Source organism: Littorina saxatilis, unplaced genomic scaffold (genome assembly GCF_037325665.1).
Source record: "Littorina saxatilis isolate snail1 unplaced genomic scaffold, US_GU_Lsax_2.0 scaffold_851, whole genome shotgun sequence".
NCBI lineage: Eukaryota > Metazoa > Mollusca > Gastropoda > Littorinimorpha > Littorinidae > Littorina > Littorina saxatilis.
Window position 1 is genome coordinate 16935 of NW_027127500.1, and position 22091 is coordinate 39025.

At 44.9% G+C, this 22091-nt stretch overlaps 1 protein-coding gene across 1 annotated transcript; it reads left to right on the plus strand.

Annotated features, from left to right (window-relative positions):
• Window positions 1-4144: 4144 nt before the first annotated feature.
• LOC138955941 (mucin-1-like) lies at window positions 4145-20347 on the plus strand (the record flags this gene model as incomplete). The annotated part of the gene is made up of 4 exons (XM_070327434.1): window positions 4145-4156; window positions 10300-12468; window positions 12903-14928; window positions 20268-20347. Coding segments are annotated over exons 1-4 (4287 nt in total), but the record flags the coding sequence as incomplete, so codon positions are not given.
• Between the last annotated feature and the right edge of the window lie 1744 nt (window positions 20348-22091).

Genomic DNA, 22091 nt, shown 5'->3' on the forward strand with positions numbered 1-22091 from the left:
ACAAAGTTTGGGGGGTGTAATCTCATAAGGAGTGACATAATATCACATGCGAATATGAGGGAACGAGACAGAAGAATGAATAAAACAGCCGCTATTACGCTATCTGTGTTGTGGCTGGAAGAAAACAGAAAAAGAAAGAATACCGTCCAACTAACCAAGAAGAATGGGAAAAAATCTTAAATAAAGGGAGAGGTACAAAGGTTGCGATTCATCTCGGCTAGATATTATTCACAATTTTTGTAAACATAGTAAGCCTATACTCGCATCAGACACATATTTTACATGTATCAGCATCCTACATTTTGTCCGTGTCTGCCTTCTGGCCGGGTTTGCGATTTCTACATATTATATTCATGTGTTCTTCTCTCTGACAGTGCGGGCTCAACTTTTACAAACGGGACAATATGACATCAAATAACGCTATCAAATATCGGAGAACAGCCACACAAGCGAATGCTCTCAAGAATATCAGGCATGGGAATTGAAAGAAGTAAAAAAGGCTGAAAATCTGTAAGTAATAGCTAAGTCAACGGCGCGAATCGCCTTGCCGTACTAGGGGGGTCCGGGGGCATGCCCCCTCCCCCCCGAAAATTATTTTTCTCCCAAGAACACAAATGGTGCAATTTGGTGTCATCTGAGCTCCAAGTTTGCCATTAAATTCAGTTTTTAGAACCATTTTTGCCTCCCCCATTTATTTTTTCGGCTGACACTTGCTTTTTCGGCGGAACAAAAATATATTTCGGCGAAAGTTTGCCTGTCGGCGGACAATTCCCATGCCTGGAATATGTAAACCAATGTTCATCAAAATCCGTCAGGTAGCACACACACACACATACACACACACACACACACACACACACACACAGAGTCCGAGTGTGTCATTACTTGAATGGGGTGTGCACGTTAAAGATCCCACGATTGACAAAAGGGTCTTTCCCGGCAAAATTGTATAGCTAGGCATAGATAAAAATGGCCACCAAAATACCCGTGTGACAATAATACGACGTGAAAAGCAGGATATGCGCCGAAATGGCTGCGATCTGCTGGCCGATGTGAATGCGTGATGTATTTTGTAAATAAATTCCATCTCACACGGCATAGATAAAAATCCCTGCGCCTTGAATATGTGCGCGATATAAATTGCACAAAGTAAAAATACAAAAATAAATAAATAAATCCCTGCGCTTAGAACTGTACCCACGGAATACGCGCGATATAAGCCTCATATTGATTGATTGATTGAATCAGTGAATGTGAAAAGACTATGGGTAGTCGTCTAAGACAGGTTAAAATCAGTCTAACGAATGACTACACAAACCTGCATGTGTCAGGTTTTAATTTTTGTTTGTTTGTTCTTTCTTTATTTTGTTTTGTTATTTCGTACGTTCGTTGATAAAATGCCGTCCCAACCTGCCGCCCACACACACACACACACACACACACACACACACACACACACACACACACACACACACACACACACATTATAATCCCCCCTCCCGAATCCCCTCCCCCATTCTCCACCCGATAGCTCCTCTTTGTCTCACTCTCTCCTCCTTACAAATAACAATTTGATACGTTCATCTTTAATCCACCCCCCTCCCCGAATCACCTCCCCATTCTCCACCCGATAGCTCCTCTTTGTCTCGCTCTCTCCCCCGGTGTGACGTTTTCATCTTTCGCCGTGTTGATATTTCGCTTCTCGGCCTCGTTGATCTAGTATAAACTCTACACTGAACAAAAAAACACCCTTCGATAGTACTGATGAGCGACCTTGTGTACCTTACATTCATGGGGCCAAATTTGTCCAACCAATTTGTTTTAATTAACTTAGAAATTTGATTCATCCTAAAATGTTTCCTTCTTACTCAAGGGACGTAATTAACCACTCAGTACACGTTTTCGAAGAATTCGATTTTGGGGTTGAAATCTATTAAATTTTACCACCAATTTTCTTCACATGCAAGAAACTGACATGCTTTTCGTCCTTAAATAATTTCACTTCTTAATTTTACCAGGAAACAACATTTCAGTCTTGAGTTTTTGTCGAGGGGGAAATATGTACACAGACGAAAGATGAAATCGTGACACCGGCAGGGTATCTCGGCTGCCTACTTGAGTGAGTAACAGAACAGGTCGACAAAAGACAGTCAAGTATGTAATGAGCCAATGTGTCAAGTTCTGAATTCTCCTCATGCCACTGTCCGCTGGGCAGATTCACTTGAACTTGAAGCAGCTTGTCTGGATACATCGTCCTCCCTCAAGATCGTAAAATGCCCAATTAAGTACTTGAGATAACAATGGCCGCCCCTGCTTTCAGTCTCATGCACTGAGCTAGTCTGATTAAACAGCATTCTAAAGGTTGCGTCCGTCTATGTGAAACGTGTTTTTCCTTTGTGTTCCACTGCTTGTGACCCATTGTTTCGCTATACTGACTCAAAAGTTGAGTCTAAAAGAATGTGTATCCCTTGAACTGAGTTAGGGCTGACATTGTGACTATTGGAAAGACCCGCCATCTTTGGCCGGTCCGTTTCCATTCCAATCATGGTCTCGACAATCAAGTAATCTGTGCATGTGTACATGGAGTACAATAAGTGATAACGTCTCATGTGGAACAACTGAAAACAACTTACCTTCGAGTTGATTACGATGAATATTTTAGTCCTGAAAGTGTTCATCAAAGTTGAAAACCAAATTTGGGATACACAAAGTCGACCGTGGCCATCACCGGAGAACACTGTCGGTTAGTAACGCGTCTTTTTTTGGGAGGGAAAGTTTCGCACTCGCAAATCCATTTAACTCAGCAAATTCCTTGAAACAATATGCATTTATGTTATACTCTTTTCGTCTTACACAATTAGTGAACCTCTATGTTTGACCGAACATTAATTGAATAGAATATTACGAAACTAAAAATGCAGGTGAAAAACCCGAAATGATTGACAAAGTTTCGACGTTGTCTCTCTCTGTCTCTCTCTGACTCTCTCTGTCTCCCTCTCTCCCCTCTGTCTCCCTCTCTGTCTCTCTCTATCTCTCTCTCTCTCTCTCTGTCTCTGTCTGTCTGTCTGTCTGTCTGTCTCTCTGTCTGTCTGTCTCTGTCTGTCTCTCTCTCTCTCTCTCTTTCTCTCTCTCTCTCTCTCTCTCTCTCCCCCGACCCCCAGCCCCAATTTTTGGAAGGTTAGAAACTAGAAGACGTACATTTCTGTACAGTCACCATAAAATCTTCATCATGAATGCAAAAATGTTAACAAAATCGGCAAACCATAAAAGAACATGAAAAAAGGAAAGAGGTGCATTTAAAGGCTGTTGCATGGGCACTGGCTCTCAAAATCCGTTCAGCAGAATGAGTTCGCATATAACTGAAACTATTCTTAAAAGTAACTTGGTGATTTTAAAAGCTTGATAACACAATTCCTATGATTTTAGACATGCTACAATGCCTTTAATCGAAGAAAGTTTGCGTTCTTGGCTGAGTCAATGCAGCTGGCTCGAAAATTACCTCCCTTGGACGCGTGACGTCTATAGCGGAATCGGCCGGGTGGAACGGCGCTCTCTTTTGCCGTGCAATGGGCGCAATCGGGTAGTCTAGTCATGTCCTCAAGAATACTTCAAAGGTAGGTCAAGAGAAACTAAGGACGGGGTGCGAGGGTGACTTCTCCCAGGTTATAACATTTCAAACAATAAATAACGGAGTTCATAACATGTATTCTGCTCCCTTCCTGCTTTTTCAGGTGTAATTCCCACTTGAACCCTGTTTTAGTTCAACTTATTGGCAGATATATTGTCACGCGCCGAGGGACACAAACACAATCACACACACACACACGCACGCACGCACGCACACACACACACACACACACACATATACACACACAGCCACCCACAAACACACATACACAAACTGATGTGACACACACACACATACACAAACTGATGTCACACACACACACACACACACACACACACACACACACACGCACACACGCACGTATAGACAATCACAGAGATTAGGTTCATGTATTCTGCCCCCCTCTCGCCAATTTACAAAATACAACAAGAGGTTTGATGAGCACAGTAGATCAACTTTAAACGTACACAATTATATTTTTAGCATTACTTTTCAATTCTCGTTGATGCATTAATGATGCCAGAAAATGTAACCGGACGCATTTGGAACGCCAAATTAAGCAATCAAATACATTGCGCGGTACATCGGCGCTTAATTTCATAACGTCTGACTGAGTCATTTGTTATTCGGTGATAGTTTCGCACATATCTATCTCCTGTATTTGAAAATCTGTTCACCTTACGTAATTTTCAAAGGCTTTATATATATATATACATTTCTTTGATAAACGATACGAAACCGTGCAGGTGAAAAATTGGTAATGACTGACGTAGGATTTACGTTGTGGATTTCACGTTGAGGGCACGTTGGCAATCAATCAAACCCCAACGTTGTGTGTTTACGTTGAAACTACGTTGTAGGAACGTTTGTTGTATCAAACTAACTTTTGTTTTTAAATCACGTGAATTTCACGTGAAAATCACGTGAGTATACCAACGTTGTTCGAACACCAGAAAATCACAATAATACAACGTCGATTTTACGTTGCTTTTTAAGGTGGAATCCACGTGAAATTTACGTTATGTACCAACGTGTAAAAAACAAAAAAACACAACTGTAACGCAACGTTGCTTTCACGTTGTGTTTTTTGGTTGGATCCACGTAAATTTCACGTAATCTTCGCAACATTTGTAAGACACCAAAATGCAACGTGAAATTCACGTAAAATTTACGTTGTATTACAACGTCGAAAGAACATCAAAATCTCACAATGACACAACGTTGGTTTTACGTTGCGTTTTTTGGTTGGCTCAACGTAAATTTCACGTAAAGTTCGCAACGTTGCTAATGACACGAAAAATTCACATTTTCGCAACGTCGTATTCACGTTGTGTGTTTGCTGGGATCACACATCACACATCATACAGTGTAGATCACACATAAAACATCAGAAAGTGTGGATCACACATCACGCATCACACAGTGTAGATCACAAATAACACATCACACACCATGCATCACACAACACACAGTGTACATCACACATCATACAGTGTGCATAGCACATCACACATTGTGCATCACATATTGTACATCACACAGTGTACAGCACACATTGTACATCACACAGTGTACATCACATATTCTACATCACACAATGTTCATCTCACAGAGTACAACACAGAGTGTACATCAAACAGTGGACATCACAATGTGTACAACACACATAACACCGTGCACATAACAAATCCCACAAAACACATAATACAGTGTGCATCACAAATCACACATCACACATAAAACATCGCACAGTTTACATCACACATTGTACATCACACAGTGTACGCCACACATTGTACACCACACAATGTACATAACACAGTGTACATCACCCAGTTTACATCACACATTATACATCACGCAGTGTATATCACACAGTGTACATCACACATTGTCCATCACACAGTGGCCATCACACAGTGTACATCACACATTATACATCACACAGTGTACATCACACATTGTCCATCACACAGTATACATCACACATTATACATCACACAGTGTACATCACACATTGTACATCACACAGTGTACATCACACATTGTCCATCACACAGTGGCCATCACACAGTGTACATCACACATTATACATCACACAGTGTACATCACACATTGTCCATCACACAGTATACATCACACATTATACATCACACAGTGTACATCACACATTGTACATCACACAGTGTACATCACACAATGTTCATCACACAATGTACATCACACAATGTACATCACACAGTGTACATCACACAGTGTACATCACATATTGTACATCACACATTGTACATCACACAGTGTACGCCACACATTGTACACCACACATCATACAATGTACATAACACAGTGTACATCACCCAGTTTACATCACACATTATACATCACGCAGTGTATATCACACAGTGTACACCACTCAGTGTACATCCCACATCACACAGTGTACAATACACAGTGTCCATCATACAGTGTCCATCACACAGTGTACATCACACAGTGTACATCACACAGTGTATATCACACAGTGTCCATCACAGAGTGTCCATCACACAGTGTACATCACACAGTGTACATCACTCCTTGTTCATCACATATTGTACATCACACAATGTACATTACACAATGTACATCACACACTGTACATCACACACCACACAGTGTACATCACACAGTGTACATCACACATCACACAGTGTACTTTACACAATGTACATTACACAATGTTCATCACACAGTGTACATCACACAGTGTACATCACACACCACACAGTGTACATCACACAGTGTACATCACACACCACACAGTGTACATCACACAGTGTAAATCACACATCACACATCCAACAGTGTACATCACACTGTGTACATCACACAATGTACATCACACAGTGTACATCACACAGTCTACATCACACTGTCTACCTCACACAGTGTACATCATACACCACAAAGTGTACATCACACGGTGTACATCACACACCACACAGTGTCCATCACACAGTGTACATTACACAATGTTCATCACACAGTGTACATCACACACCACACAGTGTCCATCACACAGTGTACATTACACAATGTTCATCACACAGTGTACATCACACACCACACAATGTACATCACACAGTGTACACCACACATCACACAGTGTACACCACTCAGTGTACATCCCACATCACACAGTGTACAATACACAGTGTACACCACGCAGTGTACATCACACAGTGTACATCACACAGTGTACATCACACAGTGTACATCACACAATGTTCATCACACAATGTACATCACACAGTGTACATCACACAGTGTACATCACACATTGTACATCACACAGTGTACATCACACAGTGTACATCACACAGTGTACATTGCACTGTCTGCATCACACAGTGTACATCACACAATGTACATCACACAGTGTACATCACACAATGTACATCACACAGTGTACATCACACAGTGTACATCACACAGTGTACATCACACATTGTACATCACACAATGTACATCACACAATGTACATCACACAGTGTACATCACACAGTGTACATCACACAATGTACATCACACAGTATATATCGCATATTGTACATCACACAATGTACATTACACAGTGTACATCACACACTGTACATCACACAGTATATATCGCATATTGTACATCACACAATGTACATCACACAATGTACATCACACAGTGTACATCACACATCATATATCACAAATTGTATATCACAAATTGTACATCACACAGTGTACATCACACATCATCCATCACGCAGTGTACACCACACAGTGCGCGTCACACAGTGTATATCACACATCACAAATTACACAGTGTACATCACACATCACACATCACACATTGCATAGTGTAAATCACACATCACACATCCAACAGTGTACATCACACTGTGTACATCACACAATGTACATCACACAGTGTACATCATACACCACAAAGTGTACATCACACGGTGTACATCACAGAGTGTATATAACATAGTGTACATCACACATTGTACATCACACAGTGCACATCATACAGTGTACATCACACATCACATAGTGTACATTACACATCACACAATGTACATCACACAGTGTTCATGACATAGTGAACATCACACGGTGTACATCACACATTGTATATCACACATTGTACATCACACAGTGCACATCATACAGTGTACATCACACATCACATAGTGTACATTACACATTGTGTATCGCACAGTGTACATCACACATTGTACATCACACAGTGTACATCACATAGTGAACATCACACAGTGTTCATCACACACTGTATATCACATATCACACAGTGTCCATCACACAGTGTCCATCACATAGTGTACATCACACAGTGTACATCACACATTGTACATCACGCATTGTATATCACACAGTGTATATCACACAGTGTCCATCATACAGTGTCCATCACACAGTGTACATCACACAGTGTACATCACACAGTGTATATCACACAGTGTCCATCACACAGTGTACATCACTCCTTGTTCATCACATATTGTTCGTCGCGATATAACCTTCGTGGTTGAAAACGACGTTAAACACCAAATAAAGAAAGAAAGAAAGAATCACATATTGTACATCACACATTGTTTATCGCACAGTGTCCATAACACATTGTACATCACACATTGTACATCACACATTGTACATCACACAGTGTACATTACACAGTGTCCATCACACATTGTACATCACACAGTGTACATCACACAGTGCACATCACACAGTGTCCATCACATAGTGTACATCACACAGTGTACATCACACATTCTTGATCACACAGTGTCCATCACACAGTGTCCATCACACATTGTACATCACGCAATGTACATCACACATTGTACATTACACAGTGTCCATCACACAGTGTACATCACACAGTTTACATCACCCAGTGTACATCACACAGTTTACATCACCCAGTGTCCATCACACAGTGTACATCACCCAGTGTACATCACACAGTTTACATCACCCAGTGTCCATCACACAGTGTACATCACCCAGTGTACATCACATCGTGTACATAACATAGTGTCCATCACACAGTGTACATCACACAGTTTACATCACCCAGTGTCCATCACACAGTGTACATCACCCAGTGTACATCACATCGTGTGCATAACATAGTGTACATCACACAGTCTTCATCACGCATTGTATATCACACATCACACAGTGTCCATCACACAGATTCCATCACACATAGTACATCACACATTGTTCATCACACAGTGTACATCAAACATTGTTCATCACACAGTGTCCATCACACAGTGTCCATCACACAGTGTACATCCCACAGTGTACATCACACAGTGTACACCCCACATTGTACATCATACATTGTGCATCACACATTGCACATCACACAGTTTACATCACCCAGTGTACATCACATCGTGTACATAACATAGTGTACATCACGCATTGTATATCACACATCACACAGTGTCCATCACACAGTGTCCATCACACAATGTACATCACACAATGTACATCGCACATTGTACATCACATAGTATACACCACACATTGTACATCACACATTATACATCACACACTGTACACCTTACAGCGTACATCATACAATGTAAATCACACAGTGTACATCACACATTGTACATTACACAGTGTACATCACACATTGTACATCACATAGTGTACATCACACAGTGCACATCGCACATTGTACATCACACACTGTACATCACCCATTGTACATCACACATTGTACATCACACATTGTACATCACGCACTGTACACCGCACATTGTACACCACACACTGTATATCACACACCACACAGTGCACATCACATATTGTACATCACACAGTGTACATCACACATTGTACACCGCACATTGTACATCACACGCCACACATTGTACATTACACATCACATGGTGTACATCACACATTGTACATCACCTATTGTACATCACACATTACACAATGTAAATCACACATCACACAGTGTACATCACACATTGCGATTTAATCGTGAGATTTACCCAGTCACAAGGGCGACTGAGTCGTGGAAAATAGCTACGACAAGTCTGCGACTCAGTCCCATGCTAATCTCTCGTAGCTTTGAGCTTTAGAATTTGCTCTATTCCTGCGACCCAGTCGTCAGTCAATCGCAGGGGGAGAGCCAATCAGAACGCGTCGTTGCGGCCTTCACGCCGTGACGTAAAATAATGGCGGGCAGTGGCTGACAGCGTCTCTTTGTCGATTCAAATCTTTTTGGAAGAACAGTTTCTTACTCAGGTATAATGGAGACGTTTTAGGCGTGTACAGCGGTCGGGAAACATTAATTGCAACTGTCTGGGAACTTTATTTCTTGCAAAGGCGTAATGCTGAAAGGTATTTTTTTTTTTAGAAAGGTAGAACGATGTTCGAACATTAGCGTCTGCTCTCGCAAAGCGCGTTTGCCGTGTTCACTTTGACAGCAACGTCACTTTCGCCCCGCTTGCGTGAGGAGTTATCGTTCGTCAATCGTTAGTCAATCGTTCATCTATCGTTCATCGTTTGACAGGTCAATGGCCCACGATGTGATGTGCGATCGGCTCAAGTTTGAATCGCGCGATTGAATCTCAACGATTGAATCGCGTGTGTGACTAAAGCTTAAACCAGCCAGTCAAACAACCAGTCCGCCAGACAGCAAACCAGCCAGTCAAACGACCAGTCCACCAGACAGCGAACCAGTCAGTCAAACGACCAGTCCACCAGACACCAAACCAGCCAGTCAAACGACCAGTCCACCAGACAGCAAACCAGCCAGTCAAACGACCAGTCCACCAGACAGCAAACCAGCCAGTCAAACGACCAGTCCACCAGACAGCAAACCAGCCAGTCAAACGACCAGTCCACCAGACAGCAAACCAGCCAGTCAAACGACCAGTCCACCAGACAGCAAACCAGCCAGTCAAACGACCAGTCCACTAGACAGCGAACCAGCCAGCCAAACGACCAGTCCACCAGACAGCAAACCAGCCAGCCAAACGACCAGTCCACTAGACAGCAAACCAGCCAGCCAAACGACCAGTCCACCAGACAGCAAACCAGCCAGTCAAACGACCAGTCCACCAGACAGCAAACCAGCCAGTCAAACGACCAGTCCACCAGACAGCAAACCAGCCAGCCAAACGACCAGTCCACCAGACAGCGAACCAGCCAGCCAAACGACCAGTCCACCAGACAGCGAACCAGCCAGTCAAACGACCAGTCCACCAGACAGCAAACCAGCCAGCCAAACGACCAGTCCACCAGACACCAAACCAGCCAGTCAAACGACCAGTCCACCAGACAGCGAACCAGCCAGTCAAACGACCAGTCCACCAGACAGCGAACCAGCCAGTCAAACAACCAGTCCACCAGACAGCAAACCAGCCAGTCAAACGACCAGTCCACCAGACACCAAACCAGCCAGTCAAACGACCAGTCCACCAGACAGCAAACCAGCCAGTCAAACGACCAGTCCACCAGACACCAAACCAGCCAGTCAAACGACCAGTCCACCAGACACCAAACCAGCCAGCCAAACGACCAGTCCACTAGACAGCGAACCAGCCAGTCAAACGACCAGTCCACTAGACAGCGAACCAGCCAGTCAAACGACCAGTCCACCAGACAGCGAACCAGCCAGTCAAACGACCAGTCCACCAGACAGCAAACCAGCCAGTCAAACGACCAGTCCACTAGACAGCGAACCAGCCAGTCAAACGACCAGTCCACTAGACAGCGAACCAGCCAGTCAAACGACCAGTCCACTAGACAGCGAACCAGCCAGTCAAACGACCAGTCCACCAGACAGCGAACCAGCCAGTCAAACGACCAGTCCACCAGACAGCAAACCAGCCAGCCAAACGACCAGTCCACTAGACAGCGAACCAGCCAGTCAAACGACCAGTCCACTAGACAGCGAACCAGCCAGTCAAACGACCAGTCCACTAGACAGCGAACCAGCCAGTCAAACGACCAGTCCACCAGACAGCAAACCAGCCAGCCAAACGACCAGTCCACCAGACACCAAACCAGCCAGTCAAACGACCAGTCCACCAGACAGCGAACCAGCCAGTCAAACGACCAGTCCACCAGACAGCGAACCAGCCAGTCAAACGACCAGTCCACCAGACAGCAAACCAGCCAGTCAAACGACCAGTCCACCAGACACCAAACCAGCCAGTCAAACGACCAGTCCACTAGACAGCGAACCAGCCAGCCAAACGACCAGTCCACCAGACAGCAAACCAGCCAGTCAAACGACCAGTCCACTAGACAGCGAACCAGCCAGTCAAACGACCAGTCCACTAGACAGCGAACCAGCCAGTCAAACGACCAGTCCACTAGACAGCGAACCAGCCAGTCAAACGACCAGTCCACCAGACAGCGAACCAGCCAGTCAAACGACCAGTCCACCAGACAGCAAACCAGCCAGCCAAACGACCAGTCCACTAGACAGCGAACCAGCCAGTCAAACGACCAGTCCACTAGACAGCGAACCAGCCAGTCAAACGACCAGTCCACCAGACAGCGAACCAGCCAGTCAAACGACCAGTCCACCAGACAGCAAACCAGCCAGTCAAACGACCAGTCCACTAGACAGCGAACCAGCCAGTCAAACGACCAGTCCACCAGACAGCAAACCAGCCAGTCAAACGACCAGTCCACCAGACAGCGAACCAGCCAGTCAAACGACCAGTCCACCAGACAGCGAACCAGCCAGCCAAACGACCAGTCCACCAGACAGCAAACCAGCCAGTCAAACGACCAGTCCACCAGACAGCGAACCCGCAAGTCAAACGACCAGTCCACCAGACTGCAACAACAACTAGTCAACTATCTAGTCAACCAGGCAATTAGCCAGTCTGGTAGACATGCAGGGAAGCAGAAGAACTCACGCCGATAGGTTTACATCCCGAGCTGAACGTCTCAGCGCCATTATTGTTGGAGTGTTTTTCTGCATAGCAATTCTGTAACAAAGCAACACGGTTACATATCAACACTGTTACATAGCAACACTATAACATCGCAAAACTGTAACTTAGCATTTATGGAACATAGCAATAATGTAACATAGCAACAGTGTAACATAACAAAAGTGTAACATAGCAATACTGTAACATAGCAACACTGTAACATAGCTACTCTGTTCCATGATTCCAGGCAAAGCGAAAAGCACCAACACGGAACAGATTACTATATAACAGACCACGCCCACACATAGCAGACCTTACCCACACAAAGCAGGCGACGCCCACACAAAGCAGACCGCGCCCACACAAAGCAGACCTTGCCCACACAAAGCAGGCGACGCCCACACAAAGCAGACCACGCCCACACAAAGCAGGCGACGCCCACACAAAGCAGACCGCGCCCACACAAAGCAGACCGCTCCTACACAAAGCAGACCGCGCCCACACAAAGCAGGCGACGCCCACACAAAGCAGACCTTGCCCACACAAAGCAGGCGACGCCCACACAAAGCAGACCGCGCCCACACAAAGCAGACCGCGCCCCCACAAAGCAGACCGCGCCTACACAAAGCAGACCGCGCCCACACAAAGCAGGCGACGCCCACACAAAGCAGACCGCGCCCACACAAAGCAGGCGACGCCCACACAAAGCGGACCGCACCCACACAAAGCAAACCGCATCCACACAAAGCAGACCGCGCCCACACAAAGCAGACCGCGCCCCCACAAAGCAGACCGCGCCTACACAAAGCAGACCGCGCCCACACAAAGCAGGCGACGCCCACACAAAGCAGACCGCGCCCACACAAAGCAGGCGACGCCCACACAAAGCAGACCACGCCCACACAAAGCAGGCGACGCCCACACAAAGCAGACCGCGCCCACACAAAGCAGACCGCGCCCCCACAAAGCAGACCGCGCCTACACAAAGCAGACCGCGCCCACACAAAGCAGGCGACGCCCACACAAAGCAGACCGCGCCCACACAAAGCAGGCGACGCCCACACAAAGCAGACCACGCCCACACAAAGCAGGCGACGCCCACACAAAGCAGACCTTGCCCACACAAAGCAGACCGCTCCTACACAAAGCAGACCGCGCCCACACAAAGCAGGCGACGCCCACACAAAGCAGACCTTGCCCACACAAAGCAGGCGACGCCCACACAAAGCAGACCTTGCCCACACAAAGCAGGCGACGCCCACACAAAGCAGACCGCGCCCACACAAAGCAGGCGACGCCCACACAAAGCAGGCGACGCCCACACAAAGCGGACCACACCCACACAAAGCAAACCGCATCCACACAAAGCAGACCGCGCCCACACAAAGCAGACCGCGCCCACACAAAGCAGGCGACGCCCACACAAAGCAGACCGCGCCCACACAAAGCAGACCACGCACACACAAAGCAGACTGCGCCCACACAAAGCAGACCGCGCCCTCACAAAGCAGACCACGTCCACACAAAGCAGACCATGCCCACACAAAGCAGACCACGCCCACACAAAGCAGACCATGCCCACACAAAGCAGACCGCGCCCACACAAAGCAGACCGCGCCCTCACAAAGCAGACCACGCCCACACAAAGCAGACCATGCCCACACAAAGCAGACCGCGCCCACACAAAGCAGACCATGCCCACACAAAGCAGACCACGCCCACACAAAGCAGACCACGCCCACACAAAGCAGACCACGCCCACACAAAGCAGACCATGCCCACACAAAGCAGACCATGCCCACACAAAGCAGACCATGCCCACACAAAGCAGACCACGCCCACACAAAGCAGACCACGCCCACACAAAACAGACCGCGCCCACACAAAGCAGAACACGCCCACACAAAGCAGACCACGCCCACACAAAACAGACCGCGCCCACACAAAGCAGACCATGCCCACACAAAGCAGACCGCGCCCACACAAAGCAGACCACGCCCACACAAAGCATAACACGCCCACACAAAGCAGACCACGCCAAAAAAAAACAGACCGCGCCCACACAAAGCAGACCATGCCCACACAAAGCAGACCGCGCCCACACAAAGCAGACCATGCCAGACCACGCCCACACAAAGCAGACCACGCCCACACAAAGCAGACCACGCCCACACAAAGCAGACCACGCGCACACAAAGCAGACCACGCGCACACAAAGCAGACCACGCCCACACAAAGCAGACCACGCCCACACAAAGCAGACCACGCCCACACAAAGCAGACCTTGCCCACACAAAGCAGACCACGCCCACACTATTGATGCTCGCACCTCGTGTTGGCCACAGGCGATGACCTCCTGACACACTGCGGGGTGGAAGGCGTCGTCACACTTGAAGCACCACGGTCCGCACTCCGCTGCACACATCGTCACCATGGAAACATGAATGTCGTCACCATCTCCATAGTTTCATGAGTGTCGTCATCATCTCCATGGTTACACTAGTGTCGTCATTATCTCAAAAGTTACATGTATGTCGTTATCATCACCTTGGTTACATGCGTGTCGTCATCATGTCCGAAGTTACATGTGTGTCGTCGTCATCTCCACGGTTACACGAGTGACGTCATCATTTCAATAGTTACATGTGTGTCGTTATCACCACCATGGCTATATGTGTGTCGTCATCATGTCCGAAGTTACATGTGTGTTGTCATCATCTCCATGGTTACACGAGTGTCATCATCATTTCAATAGTTACATGTGTGTCGTTATCACCACCATAGTTACATGTGTGTCGTCATCATGTCCGAAGTTACATGGGTGTCGTCATTATCGCCATGGTTACACGTGTGGCTGTATCAGCTCTATCCCCATGTACAGGTATGCACATGTATGTCATTATCTCCATGGTTACACGTGTGGCTGTATCAGCTCTATCCCCATATACAGGTATGCACATGTATGTCATTATCTCCATGGTTACACGTGTGGCTGTATCAGCTCTATCCCCATGTACAGGTATGCACATGTATGTCATTATCGCCATGGTCACACGTGTGGCTGTATCAGCTCTATCCCCATATACAGGTATGCACATGTATGTCATTATCTCCATGGTAACACGTGTGGCTGTATCAGCTCTATCCCCATATACAGGTATGCACATGCATGTCATTATCGCCATGGTCACACGTGTGGCTGTATCAGCTCTATCCCCATATACAGGTATGCACATGTATGTCATTATCTCCATGGTCACACGTGTGGCTGTATCAGCTCTATCCCCATATACAGGTATGCACATGCATGTCATTATCGCCATGGTCACACGTGTGGCTGTATCAGCTCTATCCCCATATACAGGTATGCACATGTATGTCATTATCTCCATGGTCACACGTGTGGCTGTATCAGCTCTATCCCCATATACAGGTATGCACATGTATGTCATTATCGCCATGGTCACACGTGTGGCTGTATCAGCTCTATCCCCATATACAGGTATGCACATGTATGTCATTATCTCCATGGTAACACGTGTGGCTGTATCAGCTCTATCCCCATATACAGGTATGCACATGTATGTCATTATCTCCAAGGTTACACGTGTGTCTTGATCAACTATATCCCCATCGGTACATGTATGTCATTAACTAAATGGTAACACGTGTGTCTTGATCAACTATATCCCCATCGGTACATGTATGTCATTAACTAAATGGTAACACGTGTGTCTTGATCAACTATATCCCCATCGGTACATGTATGTCATTAACTAAATGGTAACACGTGTGTCTTGATCAACTATATCCCCATCGGTACATGTATGTCATTAACTAAATGGTAACACGTGTGTCTTGATCAACTATATCCCCATCGGTACATGTATGTCATTAACTAAATGGTAACACGTGTGTCTTGATCAACTATATCCCCATCGGTACATGTATGTCATTAACTAAATGGTAACACGTGTGTCTTGATCAACTATATCCCCATCGGTACATGTATGTCATTAACTAAATGGTAACACGTGTGTCTTGATCAACTATATCCCCATCGGTACATGTATGTCATTAACTAAATGGTAACACGTGTGGCTGTATCAACTGTATCCCCATCGGTACATGTATGTCATTAACTAAATGGTAACACGTGTGACTGTATCAACTATATCCCCATCGGTACATGTATGTCATTAACTAAATGGTAACACGTGTGGCTGTATCAACTGTATCCCCATATACAGGTATGTCATTAACTAAATGGTAACACGTGTGGCTGTATCAACTATATCCCCATCGGTACATGTATGTCATTAACTAAATGGTAACACGTGTGGCTGTATCAACTATATCCCCATCGGTACATGTATGTCATTAACTAAATGGTAACACGTGTGGCTGTATCAACTATATCCCCATCGGTACATGTATGTCATTAACTAAATGGTAACACGTGTGGCTGTATCAACTATATCCCCATCGGTACATGTATGTCATTAACTAAATGGTAACACGTGTGGCTGTATCAACTATATCCCCATCGGTACATGTATGTCATTAACTAAATGGTAACACGTGTGTCTTGATCAACTATATCCCCATATACAGGTATGTCATTAACTAAATGGTAACACGTGTGGCTGTATCAACTGTATCCCCATATACAGGTATGTCATTAACTAAATGGTAACACGTGTGGCTGTATCAACTATATCCCCATCGGTACATGTATGTCATTAACTAAATGGTAACACGTGTGACTGTATCAACTATATCCCCATCGGTACATGTATGTCATTAACTAAATGGTAACACGTGTGACTGTATCAACTATATCCCCATCGGTACATGTATGTCATTAACTAAATGGTAACACGTGTGGCTGTATCAACTATATCCCCATCGGTACATGTATGTCATTAACTAAATGGTAACACGTGTGGCTGTATCAACTCTATCCGGATGAGTACATGTATGCTATTACGGAGATTTAAGAAACGAAACGTTGGGACGTTTCGTTTTGAAGTTGTGGTAAACGTCATTATTTCGGGGGTCTCTCGCTGGAAAGGTGAAGGTCAACTGAAACGGAACGTGGAACGTCAAAACGCAGTCACGTTTTCCACCCCCAAAAAACGAACAATATTTCGTCAACTTTTGTGAGTATTTTTGCACACTAACAGTTTTATTTGTTGGCCATTTTATGCATTGCTAGATTCATCAACCCTTTCACAGTCTTTCAGCGCTGAGAATGTGTTCATTGGAGGTAGACAACTGTTGTGAACTGAAATATTTTGAAGGGTGCTGATCCTGGTACATTTATCCAACTTCATGGTGAGAAAGCAAATGGCGAAGCAGAAGTAGGTCATCGCATCGAATTTTTATTCTGGCTTCGTATGTGATCAGGTGCATGAATTGAAAAATGTGAAGCTCTTGTGCGTGCAATGCGAGTATGTCAATCCTTTATTGACTCGTGGAGTTGAAATTATGCCATGCCCAGTCAGCGGATCATATCCTGCCATGCCCGGCCTTTCATTCCGAAACGAAACGTGAATACATCTAAATCTTGTCTGCGGCCTATGCCGTCTCGTTACACGTTCCGTTTCGCGGGGTGACTCATTCACCAAACGAAACGAGCTGCAAAACGAAACGTGCTGTTTCTTAAATCTCGCTATTATCTCCATGGTTACACGTGTGGCTGTATCAACTCTATCCGGATGAGTACATGTATGTCATTAACTAAATGGTAACACGTGTGACTGTATCAACTATATCCCCATCGGTACATGTATGTCATTAACTAAATGGTAACACGTGTGGCTGTATCAACTCTATCCGGATGAGTACATGTATGCTATTATCTCCATGGTTACACGTGTGGCTGTATCAACTCTATCCGCATGGGTATAATTATGTAATGTCGTTATCGTCATGGTTACACGTGTGTCTTAATCAACTCTATCCCCATATGTTCATGCATGTCATTATCTCCGATATATAACCATGTGTCTACTCTTTCTAATTTCCTTAGTGCATGTGATAAGAGTGAAGGTCGGAATAGCCTTAGTAATCTGGATAGTGTGTGTCGGTTTATTTGAAAACACATTATGTCGCCATAATATCTCGGGTTACTAATTGACTTTAATCTCTCCAAAGGCTACACACAGTCATCTCTCCCTCTGATCACTCCAAAGACTACACACATAGCTCTCTTTGATCATTCCAAAGGCTACACACATCTCTCCCTCTAATCACTCTAAAGACTACACACATCTCTAACTATGATCACTCCAAAGGCTACACACATCTCTCACTATGATCATTCATAAGGCTAAACACATCTCTCTCTTTGATCACTCCAAAGACTACACACATCTCTCTCTCTTTGATCACTCTAAAGGCTACACACATCTCTCCCTGTGATCACTCCAAATGCTACACACATCTCTCTCTTTGATCACTCTAAAAGCTACACACATCTCTCTCTCTTTGATCACTCTAAAGACTACACACATATCTCTCTATAATCACTCGAAAGGCTACACACATCTCTCTCTATAATCACTCCAAAGGCTACACACATCTCTCTCTATAATCACTCTAAAGGCTACACACATCTCTCCCTGTGATCACTCCAAATGCTACACACATCTCTCCTTGTTATCCCTCTAAAGGCTACACACATCTCTCACTGTGATTACTCCAAAGGCTACACACATCTTTCTCTTTAGTCACTCCAAAGGCTACAAACATATCTCAATCTGATCACTCCAAAGGCTACACACATCTTTATCTTTCATCACTCCAAAGACTACACACATCTCTCTCTCTCTCTGATCACTCCAAAAGGCTACACACATCTCTCCTTGTGATCACTCGAAAGGCTACACACACCTCTACATGTGAACACTCCAAAAGCGACACACAGATATTAATCTGATCACTCCAAAGGCTACACACATCTCTCACTGTGATTACTCCAAAGGCTACACACATCTTTCTCTTTAGTCACTCCAAAGGCTACAAACATATCTCAATCTGATCACTCCAAAGGCTACACACATCTTTATCTTTCATCACTCCAAAGACTACACACATCTCTCTCTCTCTCTGATCACTCCAAAAGGCTACACACATCTCTCCTTGTGATCACTCGAAAGGCTACACACACCTCTACATGTGAACACTCCAAAAGCGACACACAGATATTAATCTGATCACTCCAAAGGCTACACACATCTCTCACTGTGATTACTCCAAAGACTACACACATCTCTCAATATGACCACTCCAAAGACTACACACATTTCTCCCTCTGATCACTATAAAGGCTACACACATCTCTCCCTATGATCACTTGAAAGGCTACACACATCTCTCCCTATGATCACTTGAAAGGCTACACACATCTTTCCCTCTCGTCACTCTAAAGGCTATACACATCTCTCCCTGTTATCACTCAAAATACTACACACATATCTCAATATAATTACTCCAAAGGCTACACACATATCTCCCTGTGATCACTCCAAAGGCTACACACATATCTCACTATAATCACTCCTAATACTACACACATCTCTCTCTTTCATCACGCCAAAGGCTACACATATATCTTTCTTTGATCACTTTAAATGCTACGCACGTCTCTCTCTTTGATCACTCCTAAGACTACACACATCTCTCTCTCTCTCTCTCTCTCTCTCTCTCTCTCTCTCTCTCTCTCTCTCTCTCTCTCTCTCTCTCTCTCTCTCTCTCTCTCTCTCTCTCTCTCTCTCTCTTTGATCACTCCTAAGACTACACACATCTCTCTCTTTGATCAATCTAAAGGCTACACACATCTCTCACTATGATCACTCTAAAGGCTACACACATCTCTCTCTTTGATCACTCTAAAGGTTACACACATCTCTCTCTATGATCACTCTAAAGTGTCACGTAAAATTACGTGAATCCATGTCCAGCGACTCTATGTGTATTGTTTTGTTAGGGTTGGATATTATTTTGTTGTGAAATAAGATTGAATAAATAACTGTAGTGGTTTTTTTCTATGTTTTATCAAATGTAATATAGCAAGTGCCTGTGCATTGTAAGGATAACCAAGACCGGAACGGAAATACGTCAGTTCATGAATGACGTCATATCATTTTGTTGGGAACTTGGAAACAGACAGGTCAGTTCAAAGGCCGCAGGTAGCGACAACATTATGATTGGGCAGCGATTCTGATAAAGCCACGTAAGTGTGAGGCTAGTCGGTTGGTCGTCAAGTGAACGGCACATCCAACTCGAGGCAAGGATATCAGTTGGCGAACGCACGGCAAGCGAGAAGTTCTGTTCTGTGAACGTTAGAGTCAAGTTCAGAAGCGACACAAGCCGGAGGAGATGAGAATTAGCGGCGAAGGCCTCACGAAGATGTAGAAGTCGTCGGGCGCGAGGCTAGGGGCTGTATGAGATGCAGACCAAGCGGGTCCAGAGAGAGAAGAGGAGTCGGCGGTCGGGCGACGAGCGTTGGAGCGGCGGCGGCCTGGGAGAAAAGGATGGCGACGCTCCAGTTGCTAAGCCGGACACCCTCGAGTTTTGGGTCCCTATAGTCGTGTTCATCATGTTCTTACACCGTTAGGGTACGTATATTTGTGATGGGTTATTCATTTCCGAACTGGTGACCATTTCATTGTTTTGCTAATGCATTGATGCATTAATTAACCCTAATTAGCCCTGATGTTGAATAGAAGTTACTAGGAAATTATTGTTGTTGGATTGATTGTTGGTGTTGAGTCTATGAATCGTAGAGAGAATGGATCGTATGAGGGTGTCATAACCCTGCAAGTCAGTTTGTGATGTCACGGATGAGAGAAACTGTTGATTAAGCCGTGAGTGCATAAAATTAGACAACATCTTACTTTCCAGGTGTGTTACCTGTGGGTTGTTTCCTATTCCTACTCCGTCTCCGGTTTCCAGTTCGGAGACCAGTTACGTTTTGTATTCGAGAGATACCAGTGATCCTGATCGTCGATTTCTTCTATCAGCACCGACGGGGAAACCAGCAGCATTCAGCTAAGTTTGACTTTCAAGTGTATACAAAAAGGAACTCAAACCATTTCAGAACTCTAACAGCACGTCCACAAAAAATCCGATCGCGAACGTGAAAAAAACAAAAAGAAAGATAAATAAAAAAACTTACGATGCATTCTATCAAAGATTCGTATGTTTTCTTTGTGGAAGAAAAAATATCGTGTCAGTGCGTGTCCTTTGTGTCCAAGTTTGATAGAAAAAGAATCTTGCACTAGCGAGACATCACTCAAACATTACATGCGCGACATAAAGGCTGCACACATCTCTCTCTTTGATTACTCTAAAGGCTACACACACCTCTCTCTATAATCACTCCAAAGGCTGCACACATCTCTCTCTTTGATCACTCTAAAAGCTACACACATCTCTCTCTTTCATGACTCTAAAGGCTACACTCATCTCTCTCTTTGATCACTCCTAAG